Genomic DNA, 15,853 nt, shown 5'->3' with positions numbered 1-15,853 from the left:
TGATCAGGTGGTCCTGGGGTGCGAGATCGAGATCGTGATCTTCTGTCGTGGTCCCCTGCAAGCTTGGCTGATAGACTACTGACTGATGCAACCAGAACTTCCAATGTTTTCTCCACTGCGCTCAGTCTCAGCTCAATGTTGCTGTTGCTCTGCCTCTGATATGGCACGTGACTGGCTGCCATGACCTGCGTTTCAGCTCCCATGGGCTGAGGAATGAAGGTCATGGGTTGCTGAGCACTGGGTAGCATTGGCTGGTTGTTGAGAGCCATGGACTGGAAGCTGGTTGACAGGACTTGGGAGCTGGTGTGATTTTCCATACAGCTGTCGGCTGCCTCAGCGAGCTGATCGAGAGTGGAGTTGTTATAGACTGCTTTGAGGGTCTTGGACACAGTATCAGGCAACAGGGCCAGCCATCTGCTGCGAATGAGTTCTTCGCTTGCTCTGTTGCCAGCGAGTGTTTTCATTTGCCTGAGAAGTTGGCTCGGCTTTTGTGTACCAAGCTGCATCTCTGCCAACAGTTTATGTAACTGGCGATCAGCTGAGTCAGTGAAACATTTGAGAAGTATATTTTTGAGGTTAATATACGTATCTGTGGGCGGTGGATTCCTGAGAACGTCGAACATCTCCTTGAGAACATCCGAGCCCAAGGCAGCAACAACAGCTCCATACTTCGTCTGGTCACTTCTGATGTTTCTGGTGGTGAACAGGGCTTCGATGGGGATGAACCAAAGTTTCGGATCATGAGACCAAAAATCTGGTAGTTTGAACTGGGTGACTGCCATGATTTGAGCTTCATTGTATCCAAGTGACTGGGCGTGGTTGACTGGCATCATCAGTGGAACGGCATTTTGTTGGATGCCAGATGCACCAGCAGCAATAACACCAGTTGCTTGTGCGTCAATACCAAGAGGAACTAATGGAGGCAATACTTGCTGATTTTGTTGCTGCTGTTGCTGTTGTGCCAACAAATTCTGTTGATGCTGTTGCTATTGTTGCTGTGCCAACAATTGTTGCTGTTGCTGTTCTTGTTGTTATTGCAATAATAATTGTTGTTGTTGTTGTTGTTCTGCTAGTTGTTGAGCAGTCATTTCCCCAGTATTTGCAGTCGGTGAATGGCTGAGCGGCATGACCGGTTATAACGACTGTTGCGGTGACGGGTGACTGGATGGGGTTATCTTCGGGCAAAACGTAATCCCCAGGAATCACGTCGGGGTCACCAATTTAGACTTATTGGAAGGTTCCCCAGTGTAATTGAATCACCACAGTTAGCAATAGGAGTAATATTTATTGTGATAATGTAATACTAGTAACACAAATAGACTTTGGAATGACTTGATGTCGAGCGCTACACGTGTAGCGTTAGAATAGAGGTCTTGTAGTAATGGCTTGTTTCCGTGGGCGACGTTGAGCAGCGGTCGCGGCTTGAGGTTGATCGAGGCGCTGTCTCGAGGTCGAAGTGGGGGACTACCGGAGGCGGAGTCGCCACAAATATGAACATTGTCCCGCCATCCAACGGTGACAATGGGCTCTTCCAATCACCTGGCTTCGAAAAAATCCGATTACCGTCGGGCCAGTGCGTCACACGGCACGTGTAAACATCAACAATTGCATTCCCAGAATTCGAGGGGGACTAGAGTATTGACTGACAGAATGAGCGTGAGTTCAGGTTTCTTAGAACATTAAATAGTAAAATTATATGAATGTTTCATCACGATAACCTTAGGTTTGCCTCTGTATGTTCTACTACAATTGTGTTGTGGTTGTTGTCAACAGGTGTTCGTAACCTCACTTAACATGAGAGAAGAGAGTAAATCGACTTTATTTATGAGAAATTGATGCCAACATCCGTATTTTTAACGATCAGTATGTATTATTTTTTATAATGATTCCGTTGCTATATTGAATTTTGTGTATAAAAAGAAATTTTTCTCAATTGGTTTAGAAGAATAAATAAAAATCCCCTGATGAGGACTTCCCTGGGAGTCGAAACGTTGGGAAAATTTAGACTTTGAGACATTCGTTGCTTATTCAACTACCTTCAAATTGCTGAGGACCGCTTAGGCCATTCTTCAAACATCAACAATCATGAAAAAAATCGTATAGAAATTTTCTATACGGATTGCGTTTAGAAATTCTATACGATTTACATATATGATATTCGGATATTTCTATACGAATTATTTCAATACATAAATTTTTACATAAATTTTTGTTTTAATACGAAAGATGTCTAAACGCTCCAGAGAAAAACGTAGAGAAATGTCGCAGCTCCATACGAAATGTTTCTATACATGGGGTAGTGGGTCGTATAAGATCAAACCTATAGAAATCCTATAGAAATAATTTGTATAAAAAATATCTGTGTAGAAATAACCGAATATCATACACGAAAATCCTATATAAATTCTATACGCAGTCCGTATGGAAAATTTCTATACGATTTTTTCATACATGTTGTGGCATAATGTAATATAGACGAGTAACAACAGAACCAAACATCAACAAATCTGTCTGTTGATTTCTGTGAAATCTGTCTTCATTTCTTTTTATTCTTTGGTTTTTACGATATCCGCAACAATATCTTTAGACGTCGTTATTTTAGGACTCATAATATCCTTTCGAACATTTATGATTGAAAAATTACTTATTTAAATCTTCAACTTCATATTGGGGATATTTCTGCTCCATTGAAAAAACATCGGCAGAAAATGAAGAATGGGAGTTCTAAATTCAGCCGATTAAACAGCATTCAGACATTTGGTGCAATATCCATTTGTTCTCAATTTTCACTCTGATTTTCTCTCTTCCTACACATCGATAATACTGTTGCGTTTTTTGTCGATCTCCACGGAGTCCAGATCATTGCCAAGACTTCCAACTCTGCCCCTGAGACCACCTCCACACACCTGACCAGTCGCTTTCAGCTTTTCTTGCATTTGTGCGAGAATATCTTGCATCCTTCGGATCTGAAATTCATTTTATTTATTTCAAGCCATTTTTTAGAGAGATTTGTCGAATGAAGAGGAGGATTTGTTCTGCTTGAAAATGCGAATTAACAGTGAACTTAAGATGATTGGTATTATAATGGCGTCGTTATTTTAGGACTCATAATATCCTTCGACGCATATTCAATACTGATTATAACAATGTCATTATCATCATTTAATTGAACTTCATCAATAACTCGGGCTAACAAACCTTATTGATTAGGAACAAAGTAATGAAAATCAAATTTGGCAGAAATGGCTGCCAGTCAGTGACAGCTCAAAAAGTGACTCTAATTTTATAATCTTCACAATCGAGTCCCGTTATTGAAGCAAAAATCCCAATAAGGAGGGACTTTTTTTCTATATTATCTACCTTCTCATAACAGAAAAGTCCCAATTAAAAAGATAACGGCCCGTAAAACCCAAACGTTGGACGGTCTCAAAAACATAGAACATAGAACATGAAAATCATCAACATCATTAACTACTTTATTTATTAATTTAGTTTTCGTATTTCCTTTCTACTACTGTCATAGTTTTCTATCTAAATTTTTCCGAATTTTCCTTACTAAGATGAGCAAAAATATGCAGTGACAAAAACTCAGCAGATTTGTGCCAAGTAATTCCTGCAAACAAAATATCTCAATAGAATAAGTTGTATAGAAAGATAAGTGTATTGATTTCTCCGGTATAATGCTTTGTATAGAACATTTCTATTTTTAAAAGAAAATGCTTGATGACATTATGGAATTTTTTTTTACGTGATATTGTCGAACAGACCATATCAGGATGAATCATATCATGATGGATTAACCATCATTTCTTTTTATTCTGATTACTTTAATGATTATAATTGTGCATTTATGATTTTTCCATTTGGTTTCCTATATATTTATATCTCCCTAAAAAAACAAAAACAAATGTTTTCGCAAAAAAAGTGCGCCAAGAAAAAGTTTTGTTTGTTTCTTACTGGGAAGTAGAAATTTTTGAAAAATACAAAGAAATGAAAAAGAAAGCCAAGTCAGCAATGTTGAATAAACGAAAATAGTGCACAATCAGATTTCTATAAGAGAAATTGTTTCAAATCGAATGAGGATTTTAAGAAATTCTTGATGAAATAAAAAATTAGTAGAAGAAGGACCAACGTCCTTGGCGCGGATCAGAAGATGGAGAATTAGATTGATACTAGACAATGAGTTGAAAAACTCTGCGCCAAGAATGTTGGTCCTCCTTCTACTAATTTTTTATTTCATCAAGAATTTTTTTAAATGTCTTTGTATTTTTCAAAAATTTCTACTTCCCAGTAAGAACCAAACAAAACTTTTTTTTGGCGCAGTTTTTTGGAAAAAATATTTGCTTTTGTTTTTTTAAGGAGATTTCATTTTTTTTTTCAAAATAAACAAGGAATCGTTTTTATATCCTGTAAATTTTTTCATTTTCAATTCAATTCGGCTCATTTATTTTTCACGCGATAAATCATCTTTCCAATTAACAATCGAAGTAAAACAAATAGTTCTATTCCACACTCGTTATTTGCACCAACTTTTAATTATTTATTCAAGATTTTCCGACTGAATTTGCTTCTTGGAGAATTCATTTGTGCACGGAACTCGATTGAAAAATATCTGTGGAATTCATCATTCATGCACCACATTCAATTTGTAAATTCCCGGGCTTCCCTCCTTGGTGCGTGTGGTTATATTGCACTGCTACCAACTCCGTAACAAAAAAATGATAGGAGTTGATGTGAAATGCGAGAATGTGCATATGAACCCATTGCTATGCGCGTATTTTTAAAAATATTGCTTCGAACAAAAAAATAGTTACATCAATGAGAAGCTTGTGGCCAATTTATAATAATGTAACTAAGAGTATTTTTCATGTAGCTCGTCACGTTTGTATTTTATTTAATGGATATGGATATGATTCGGAGGTAGTGGAGGTAGTTGCTTCATGTATAGATACACGGCAGCGATCGGCCTGATGTTGTGTACAATCGGAGTCAAAACTTTTCTTGGCCGATACGCTGCCGCGTATCTCGATCCATACTCAATCTCAATTATTGAATTAATTAAACATGGGACCGACAGCAATAAGTTCAAAGAGTTTTAAATGTATCGTAGAGATTATTCCCTTTTGAAAACTTCTTGGGTCACTCGGGCATATGTATTATGATATTTGTCAACAATATATATAAAAAAAATTATTGCTCCAAGAAGAACGACTCGTTAAGGTACGTCTCTTCAAACTGAACTTTCGTACTCCAAAGGTCAAAGGAAGAAAATAATCTGCAACTTACCTCTTCATCCTTCTGCAGCAGAAGTCGATCGGTATCGGATATACTGTTCTCGAAATGCGGCCCGGAGTCTCTCTTCAGTTTACTGAAACCCAAAAATAATTGTTGAATCCCTCCTTATTCTTATGAACTGAATAATTCAACAGATACCAACGAATTTCTGTTTCCTTTCTGAGTTTTTTTTTCAAAAAAATTCTTCATCATTTACATGTGTAAATACCTCCTTTCCCTGATGGCTTGCTGAGATATCTGTGAGATGCACTGGGCCCTGAAATTCTCGTAATGAACGTCTTGAGTCACGTCTTTAAGGTCCTGCATGTGAGTCGATATCAGCATTGTCCTCAGCTTGACAAAATCACTGTGTTTGGGATTTTCGACTATGAAAGACAGAACAAGTTGAACATTACTTTATTTAATTATCATATTACAGCTTTTCTGCTAATGAATTAGGAATATACTTCCAAATAGATATATTGCGCATGATTTATTCTATTGTATCGTTCTATATCATTATAATAATAAATTCAATCATTGCAGATTCAATCACATTTAAAAAATTTCAACAAAAAATGGTTCTTATGCTTTCCATTTCAATTTCAGTTTTCATAAGGATCTCTCGTAAAGATTTGATATTCGATATTCGTTTTCGATACTCGAAATAACGAATTTGCTATCGGCCTCATCTCCGAATGCAGTCAAAGTGGCATTAGAATAATTTTTAAATTTCAATCAACGTCGATTAATAGCATTCAAGAATAGCTGCAATTAAAGAAAATAAATAGCAGTAAAGATTAGGAGACTGTTCAGACCTTCATAAGTTGATATAACTGAAAAAATTGAAAATTAGAAGTTGAACGATTACAATACTTCTACTCGAAAGTAAAACAGATATACTGGATACAGATATTACTTTCCGATACAGAAAGGTACAGTTTGCTTACTCAAATGATTAAAATGGCTTTACCTTCAACAACTCCCCAGGGATACTGCCTTCCTCTGACTTTTCGCCCAGCGACTTCAAGAACTGTGGAACTACCCACAACAGCAAAAGGTACCGTGGCCTTGAGTTCCTTGTCCTGTTGCTTGAAGTCTTCGTCCTCATCGCTATCGCAATCAGGGAATTGATAAATCTAAACATAAAAATTAACATAAAGACAAATATTGAAGTAAAAAAGAAAAACCTCTGACTCGAGAAACATATAATAGTATGTTTTAGCTAACACTGTTTGCAACAATGTACTGCTATTGCTCTACTGGAATAATTCATTGGAAAATAATGAGTTTCCTGATATAGGTCAAGAAACAATTGAAAAAATGCAGATTTTTATTACCATTTTTAAAGAAGATATCATAATTTCTCCCATCTTTTCTATAAAAGAACTCATTACGAAGGATTTCCCAGAGGCTGATAAGGATTAACTACTAAACCCTCTAGGGATCTTCCTGTACGAATGCACTGGGGTAGTTCATCACCCCACCCCCATTGCTACATTAAACTTCCCATTGGAAGCGCGACATCGAAGTGCTACATCTCTGTGAAATCTTCTGAACAGATTTATACCCGTAAAATAGGAATTGTGACGATTCAATTCAACAAAAAATTTATTGAAATACCTGGAACAATGTCAAAAATCTGAAACAATTCTGTTTCTAAAAAACTCATCTTACCCCAGATTAAGCAGTGAACGATGTTGACTTCTCAATGGAATTCCGTAATATAAGCGCAAAAACAGCAATGATTGACGTGAAAATTCGGACCCAGATCTATACCTACTGCAAAACTGAGGATACTGCTGGGTCAACGGTAATCAGAAATCTCTGAAGAAAATTACTCGCACATAACAAAATTCCATTGAAAACCCTAGCCCTTTCTGTAATTATTTCTATTGAATTTCTATTGGAACTCTATAAGAATTCTATTGGAGGTTGCCATATCTCCTTCCATTACTTCACTACGGAGTTCTTCCTCACCTGAATCTCGTGTTCCTCAATATCTGCCAGAATTCGTTCTTTTAATTTTTTCACTTCATTTGTAGTGAGTGTATCAGCCTTTGCAATTACTGGAACGACATTAACTTTTCTGTGGAGACGTCTCAATACTTCTAAGTCCAACTGGCGCAATCTAGGAATAGAATAAATATCTCCAACATTTACAAATTCATATTTCATATCATACTTATAAACATAATTGTAAAACGTTTATCTGTCAATGAAAACGCTCTCCTGGCAGTTATTCATGAAATTTTTAACGATCGAGATGATTCAGGAATTTATAATTCGGTAAGGGAGGAATAAAAATGGATAGTCTCGAGAAAAACTGGAATATTATTGCAGAAATATCTTTGGAATTATCGACGTCGGTGGCCGAAGCGGCTAGGTGCGAGCCTAGTGTGCGAAAGGTTGTGAGTTCGATTCCCCGTGGAACCGAGTTTTTCAACCGGAGGCTCCGGCGAGCGGGAGGTCGTTAATATAGTGACCGCCTGTACCGGCATGGGTTTTCTGTGGTTTCCCATGCTACTCCTATGTTCTATAGGAGTGCGAATGCGGTGCAGTGTAGAATCCACAGTCGCATGCATAGGGTTGGATAGGGCCGATTAGCCAATCAAAGGGCAGAAAGGGCCGGAATATAAAAAAAAAACAAAAAAAATATCTTTGGAAGGGTGTGGTTTATAGGGGTTTTTGTAATACCTGCCTCAAAAGTGCACTTTTCGAAACGGTTTAGTGTGCGTAAAGCGGTTGTTTTCCGCACAGCGTACTTAAAGTTCACAAGCGTGCGTAAAGTGAATTTTCGTGCGCACTCGAAAGCTTCGCTTTACGTACTCGAAATTCACATTACGCACGTTTTCGAACTTTACGCAGTCGTGTACAAAAACAACCACATTACACCCACTAACGTTCTGAACAGTGAACTCGACAGATACCCCAAAAAATAGGATGTGTTACACGTGCATGTGAAAAAGTTGAACTTTACGCACTAGTAACACAATATACTTTTTCATCACGCGGTGTGTAAAGTGACAAACCCCAGTTCCCACACGTTGTGATGAAAAAGAGGGTTCGATACTGGCGGAAGTGTTTTTAGACTCGTGGAATTATATCACTCGCCTTCGGCTCGTGCTATAAACCTCCCACGAGCCCAAAAACACTTTCCCGCAATCGTATCGAAATATACTATTACACAATAGTAGACTTTTTTATAGAGAATTTTATAAAACATTTTTACGTATTCCACTGAATGAATTAAATAGTTGCATTAAAGCTATGTAGAAAATGATTATAACTTTTTTCATGAGTCAACTGATATGAATTAATAAATGTAATAAATTACCCATGGCCATATGGAGGGATGAAATAGAGGCAACAGTGAACTCTGTTGTCTTGGATGTTTTTTCGATTCAAGCCACTTTCGTCTGTAAAGTATTGTCTAAACTGCTCATCAATGTATGCAGAACATGCTTTCCATGTATCTTCGCAGTTTACAGGATCACCAAAACCTTGAAAATATGATTGAAAATGCCATTGCAGAAACTGATTGAAAGAATTTTTCGCATATATTTTTGAAACTTGGAGGTTTACGGGGTAGCAGGACAGTTGATCCCCGACCCTCTTCATTCTAGGCCGTTTCATTCCACATCCATTTCATCTTCATCATTATGAAATATTATGAAAAATCATATTTATTGAGACATGATATTTTATGAGGAATCGATTGATCGAATACAGCAATACAACAAATTAAAAACATAATGAAAAGAAATGATTATATGAATAATTGTCGATGGAAAATAATCCAAATAAAATTCACCGTTCAATATTTTACAGAAATATTTCCACTATATTATTTAGTCTTGCATGTGTTTTGAGCACAAAAAAACAAATCAAAAGTAGGACTCGTTTTTTTATCATCAGTCTTTTTATAATTGAGTAGCATAATCTATTTCATTTATATTCAACGGAATTCTATAACATTTTTAAGCAGACTGGAGCAATTTCACGTCAAAACTAAAATCGTAAAAGGGAGTTACTATTCACACGGCGATTTTGTGGCGTAAAGAAGTATATAAGATGACCTATTCCTAAATTTTCACATTGATTGAATTTTCTTATCACTGAGTTATGAATTTTAGAAAATTTTAAGACAAGATAACTTGATTTTATGGTTGGGAATTGAATTCCTGTCTTCACACATTATGAGACATTCGAAAGAATTTCAACATACGACCAATTAAAGATGATTTACTTGCGTTTTCAGGTCGTTATCGTCAAATCATTTTTTTTCAATCTACAATTCCCCAAAATTCACTTTACGCACTCTCGTGAACTTTACGCACTCTTCCATCAAAATGACCACTTTACCCCCACTACCATTGCGAGCAATGAACTTGGTAGGTGCACAAAAAATAGGATGTGTTACACATGCGGACGAAAAAGTGGAACTCTACGCATTAGTAACACAATATACTATTCTTTTTTCACTTTTAAAAATTTTGTAATCCATAGATGGGATGAGTTGATGGGGGCAAAATGAGGATAGGATGAATGAAAATTTCCGCAAGAAAGCGGTGTAAACGGTAATTCAGAGTACATTACAACACGTGGGCACAAATTTCGTTTTTGTAGCACATTTTTGAGGCAGCTTCGCTTTTCTATACAAATTTACCGTTCGAAAAATGGTTATTTTTCATTTCAAAAAATAGATAATATCCAGAAAAATAGCACTCATATCGAAATTACTATTTTTAGGGCATGAACTTGAAGAATTTAAACCATTGAATATCATAACAAATTTCATAACTCAAGTGCGTGGCGAAAGAGTGAAACAAGCTGTGTCAACTGAACATCGTTAATTTAATTGATTCAATTGAGTCAATGTTGACACCACTTTCTTACGATAATTTCTACAAAGAACTCATTGCCCTTTGATGGAGATATCGACAATCGTGCTCCCAATTTACCCCAAAAATTTTAGATACAAAAATAACCATTTCGAGTAATTGCTGATTGAAAAAAAAAGATTCTATGGTAACGACCTTAAAACATGAGTAAATTGACTTTAATTGGCCTCATTTTTAATCTTGCTTGATTGTCATTCAATGTATGAAGACAGAAATTCAATTACCAACCATCAAATTGTGTTATATTGTGCGGGTTTTCCCACCGTATTAAAAAAAAAAATTACTTAACAGAACCGAACTTAACAAAATCGTTTTTGTAGACAAAACCGATTCTCTTTCGAGAACATCTAAAAAAGACTTCTTGTAGAAGTTTTTCGATGTTATCGTCTGAACCTCCTATTTTCCGTGCCATTTCCAACGTGATCTTTAAAATTACTCAGAACTTATCGCCTGTTCATTATTCAACATTTCAATACGGCGGAATTGTACTATGAAGACGAAGGAGAAAAAACTTACCTGGAGTGTCCACAATTGTCAAACGTAATCGCACTCCCCTCTCCTCTATATCCATTGTCTTTTTCTCGATCGTTGTCGTCTTCTCTACTCTCTCTGCAAGAACCATCAATGATTAAGAAGAATTGTACATAATTTAGTTACGGAGTAGTGAATCAAGGAAAGCCAATTCAACTTCAAGGTGAGTGTTTGATAATCATATTCGAATTTAAGAGAGATAGCAAAATTGTGGTAAACAGTTTATTTGATGGTTTCATTTAACTGTCCAAGTAACGCCCCAGCAGGAAAATTTCACCTTCAAAAATTCATACATTACTTTTTGGTCTTCGGGAGAAACGGATAAAACAAATAATGAAAACCGAACGAGACGTCGATAACGAAATTATGTTTTCCAACGTTTTTTGTGAATTCATCACTGGGGGAATCTAGAGAGTAAAAACTATTCCAGTAAGTTCTTAGCAGTGCTACAGAAAATAAAAGATTTTGATGCTTGACAAATTGAAATCGATTAAAAAGAACCCAAATCATGTGAAAAAAACTGGAAAAAACTGAAAAACTCATACCTACGGCTTATTAAAAAATATTTTAAAAAGTCAGGAGACATCTGCTTGCGCTCCTTTACCCTGTTAAAAATCCCCGTTCATTTTCAGGAGAATGAGGGTCACAGATTGACTGATTTGACATGAAAAATTTTAGTCATAAATTTTCCAAGTTTTTTTATCGAATTTTGTAATTCAAAACGAAAAAATACAGTTTGAAAACTTACAATTAGGAAATTTATGCTCATCAATTTCTATGGAAAAAGTCTCTGGGCAATAATGCACCTAAATCGATGTACACGGAGAGAAATATTCAATAAAAATTACGTATCTTTTGCGCAATTCGGGAGCGAAATGTGGTTGCAGGAAATTTTAGGGAACTGTCACGGAATTTTTCCAGAGCATTTCGTAATATTTATCTGAATCTCCTGTGAAAAATTACGATATCACTTGAATTTTCGAAGTCGATTCTGTAATCGGTGAGCGAATTGTGAGCTCCGTAATTGTTACTGAGCATTTCTCTCCTTCTAGGTGTATGCTTTTTTCCATGAAAACTATGTAAAAAATCATACGAAAAGACAAATTCCGTATAAAAAGCCAAATTCTGAAGATAAAACGGCAAAAATAAAACCAAATCCAAATTCTAATACAATTCCAATAAAAATTTGAAAGAAGGTCCTAATGAAAGCACTGATTTCCTCTCCCATGCAGGATTTGCTGATATATACAATACGGCTAAACATCGGTCCAATATCCGGTTGCCGAATATCGGGGCGCGATGAAAGGCCAAAAATCGGCCCAATATCTGCTCGCCGAACATCGGGTCCCCGATGAAAGGCCGCTCTACGGCCGATGATCGGAACCGACTTAATATTTGTAGGCTATTTTTCGAATAAATGGATGGATAGTATGCATTCATCCTCTTTCCTAATATACAGTATATAGATATCGATACCCCAAATGAGAGCCTAAATATTTTCGGAATAATAAGAAATAATTGTAAATTAATTAATTAATTCTTCTCATCCGAGTTACACTTTCATTAAATAATTATTGATAATCACATTCGCGGATTCAAACAAACACACCATGTGGTATTTATATCCCCGAAAAAGATCTGTCTTCATAAGAAATTTCAGATGGCTCAGTGGACAGCGCCCTTGACTAGTAGATACAAATACAAAAAATATTTCATCAATTATAAATTATTTCAATCTGAATACATAAAAAAAATTAAATGCTGAGGAAAAAACCAGTCTACCATAGTCCAAACTAAAATATCAACTAATTAGATTAATAATTATTGTACCAAAAATTTGAAATAATACTCTGATGTTATTAAATCATATGTATTGTAATTCATTACAATAATATTATCTTTTTCAAATAGCGACGTGGCTTTTTTCCACACTAGAATAATTCTTTAAATATTTTTTTTTTGGGCATAATAATTAATAATGAAAGCTGGGGAACTGGCGGAAATAAACACAATCATACTCTGTTATGTAATCATCTGAAAGTTACGATATTACTTAAACTCGAGAGTCGCAAAAGAGACCAAAGTTTATTTGAAAATGATACTTTACAAATACTTTTCAGATACTAGTTTTTATAAATGTATATACTGTAAATAATGTTGTGTTTCTGAATAAAAACCTGGTTAAACAAAAAAAAAACAGCGCGCTTGACTACAGATTATCAGAAGGATCCGCAATCGCATCCCACCGGGGGCAATTTTTTATTTTTTTTAATTCCATTTTTTTCTTTTTTGGTTTACTGGAATGGATAAAAAGGATTATAACACGCTTATAAACTATTGGAACTAATATGTATGAACGATTTTAACATTTTGTGTCACCAATGGTTGGCTGATAATCGACGCCAATATTGGCTGTACATCGGTGTCTATGATGGCCCGAGGTAACGTTCCAACGTTCGGCCGAACATCGGCCGAAGATCGCAACCGATTATCGGGGAACTCGACGCTGAGTTTGGCCCGATGTTCGGCCACTTTGTATTGCCCTGCATGGGCTGCTGAGTTTTTTCGTACCTGCCGATGTAACTCTCAATAATGATTTGCCCCGTAAAATGTGAGGAAAAATTAGTGCATTGAGATGATACTTGTCCTATCATTTGGGTCAAAAACAATCGCAGTACGTTTGCACATGATTTCCCAGCAGAAAAGATAACCGGATGCTTCAATTCTTCCACTATTGTTCACTTGGCGAATCACATTTTTTCTACACGGACAGAAAAACGAAAATATTCTCAAACAAGTGTTATTTGAACCATAAAAATCGCAAGTTGAATATTACCAAGAATAAAAAATCTCGTGATACACGTTTGAAGAGTGTTCTATATGAACAATTTGTATTGTACAAATAGATTCAGTTGTTCCGACGAATTGTTATTTCATGTGCGAGCAAGAAATCTCATTTCTAACACTATACATTCGTTATTCTATATTATTACCGTACGTATTTTGTTCTCAGATAATGTTCGATCTATTCGAAGCACGGGAGGAAAGTTATTCGTTTCGGCTCTCGAATACTCAAAGATAAGGAATAAATTTTGGAATCAAATAATACCGATAATATTTTAGCAATCCTGGTACCTTAGAAACAGAATATTCCTTGATTAATTTCACTTCATTAGAGATATTTTCGTTTTGAGCAGATGCCGACTCGTGTGACTGATTCATCACTGCAGTCAAATATTTCGTTCTTGAAAGCAGACTGATTATTCATGTTTGAAATTTTCAAATGAAAGAATTTCCATCCTCTTAATTTTTATCTTGAGATTTTGTTGTTCAAACAAGGTTTGTTTGAGAACATGTTTTTTTTCTCTCAGTGTATAGTAAAAGTGCAATCAAGGAATCCTTGAAAATAGCAAGAATGGCTTCAAAGAGAGAATCATATGATTTATGCCTCTAATTCTCCTTGCTTGGGCCATTATGCGGTCAAATTTTTAACTCTCCTCAAAAAACAAATTCTCAATTACTCTCCACTATGCCACCGTTTCGAGTGCTAAATGCACTCCTCATCAGGGCATTATTTATTTTTATCTAAACAAACAAAACTCTTCTTTACAAGAAAATCAATACATCTCACATTATTACAAATCAAGATAAAAATACTGTTATTTTAACCTCGAAAAGTGTTAATTTAGTTTCGAGTGTTTAATTTAGCACTTGAAACGTTGGCATAGTGGAGAGTAATTGAGAATTTGTTTTTTGAGAAGAGTTAAAAATTTGACCGCATAATGGCCATAGAAAGGAGAATTAGAGGAATTAATACAAGCGGTCCAAAGAGGAGTTTTATGATGACATATGATTTATGGCCTGATAAGTATTTATAAAAAAAATCCGTAGACTTTTTATTGTTCTATAGGACTCCTTCTATCCAAACATTTTATATAGAAACATTTTGCAATTTGCTTCGGTCCTCGAAGCCGTCACTGCATAAATAAAAAAAAAGTTGGTGGTAAAAATTTTCGGACCCTAAAAATCTTTTTTTTTATTTTTCAGGCAGTACACTACACACTTTGCCTACTCAAAAGAAATCTGAAATGTTTGTTGGCGAAGCAATTCACCTCCAGCATCTGGTATTTTTCTGTCCTTGTACAGATCCCCGAGAAACAAACTGTTTATCAACGTCGACTTTCCCAGTCCAGATTCACCCAGCACCATCAATGTAAACTCGAATCCTCTCTTCACTGATTTCCTGTGTACTTGTTCCGGAAGTGTTGCAAAACCGATATAGTCCCTGTCTTGCTAAAAGAAAGATGAAAAGAGAATCGAAAAAATATTTTTTAGTTCCGAATTTCATTGGAAAAGAAAACAAAAAATTTAATTTTCACCCTTCAATTAAAAAAAATGGTAAATTCAGCTGAGAAAGCATTTAAAATTCTATTAATTGCAATTCAATTATTTTGATTATATTATTTTTAAATTCAATTATTAAATTTTAATAGGCAAATATGATTAGTGAACGACGCAAATGAGAACAAAATAACAGGAGATTTTTTGTCGCTTCTATTCGTTTATTCAGAAGAATGAAAATCATACAAATTAGGAGAAAATAACAAGAGATTGGACTAATATTGTTTTAGAATGTGAATCAACAAATAAATAATGAAAATATTGTTTCAGTGATTTTCTTACCCCCAGACATGGTGTTAGTGGTCAACAAACCGGCGTCCGGCGTTGCAGGGGCGTCGAAACCACGAGAGAGACTGAGTGTGCCACCCTCCCCCATCGATGTGTCGTCTGCGCACCCTCGCTCCGACTCGTCAAAAAAAAGCGATCAATAATGCTGGCGTGAATTTTTCGTTGAAGAAACATGCCGCTTTGTTGTTATCGTATTGTTTTTTAACTTCGCGGCCCGAAGGGAGGAAGTTGTAATCACCCCGAAAATCAGAATTGGAAATTTTATGATATCTCCACGTCTCATGACTCGTTGAATCATTGTATGATGTTTTTGAAAACGTGTGTGTGTGTGTGTATGTGTGTGTCGCTAAAATTTGGGACATTATGCAACTTGGAACTGATTAGTTTATGAAGATGATCGTCTCAGCGCTTCATTAATTATTCGCCTAAATAGGGGGCTTCGCCCCCCCCCCTCT

General features: G+C 35.8%; 1 protein-coding gene across 2 annotated transcripts; it reads right to left on the bottom strand.

Moving 5' to 3' along the window:
• Window positions 1-2,307: 2,307 nt before the first annotated feature.
• On the bottom strand, window positions 2,308-15,449 carry LOC107043864 (septin-2). 2 transcript variants are annotated; one of them, XM_015265533.1, is made up of 9 exons: window positions 15,393-15,449; window positions 14,822-14,998; window positions 10,695-10,787; window positions 8,612-8,777; window positions 7,255-7,405; window positions 6,248-6,413; window positions 5,504-5,660; window positions 5,287-5,368; window positions 2,308-2,966 (listed from the first exon to the last, which is right to left on the bottom strand). In XM_015265533.1, the coding sequence occupies exons 1-9, from the start codon at window positions 15,400-15,402 to the stop codon at window positions 2,808-2,810; spliced, it is 1,161 nt and encodes a 386-aa protein (XP_015121019.1). In that variant the 5' UTR covers window positions 15,403-15,449; the 3' UTR covers window positions 2,308-2,807. The 2 variants fall into 2 exon arrangements, with proteins under 2 accessions (XP_015121019.1, XP_015121020.1); XM_015265534.1 differs by having other exon boundaries at window positions 14,822-15,002; window positions 15,393-15,448.
• Between the last annotated feature and the right edge of the window lie 404 nt (window positions 15,450-15,853).

Source organism: Diachasma alloeum, unplaced genomic scaffold, assembly GCF_001412515.2.
Source record: "Diachasma alloeum isolate Michigan unplaced genomic scaffold, Dall2.0 Dall_scaffold_00647, whole genome shotgun sequence".
NCBI lineage: Eukaryota > Metazoa > Arthropoda > Insecta > Hymenoptera > Braconidae > Diachasma > Diachasma alloeum.
This window is presented reverse-complemented; position numbering and strand designations above follow the sequence as displayed.

What these genes read in the sequence shown, in the direction of transcription:
- LOC107043864 (XM_015265533.1), bottom strand. An exon ending in TTGAGGAACACGAGATTCAG is followed by an intron (nt 6,414 to 7,254) that starts GTGAGGAAGAAC and finishes TTTTATGTTTAG; the next exon opens with ATTTATCAATTCCCTGATTG. An exon ending in TCCCTGGGGAGTTGTTGAAG is followed by an intron (nt 5,661 to 6,247) that starts GTAAAGCCATTT and finishes TGTCTTTCATAG; the next exon opens with TCGAAAATCCCAAACACAGT.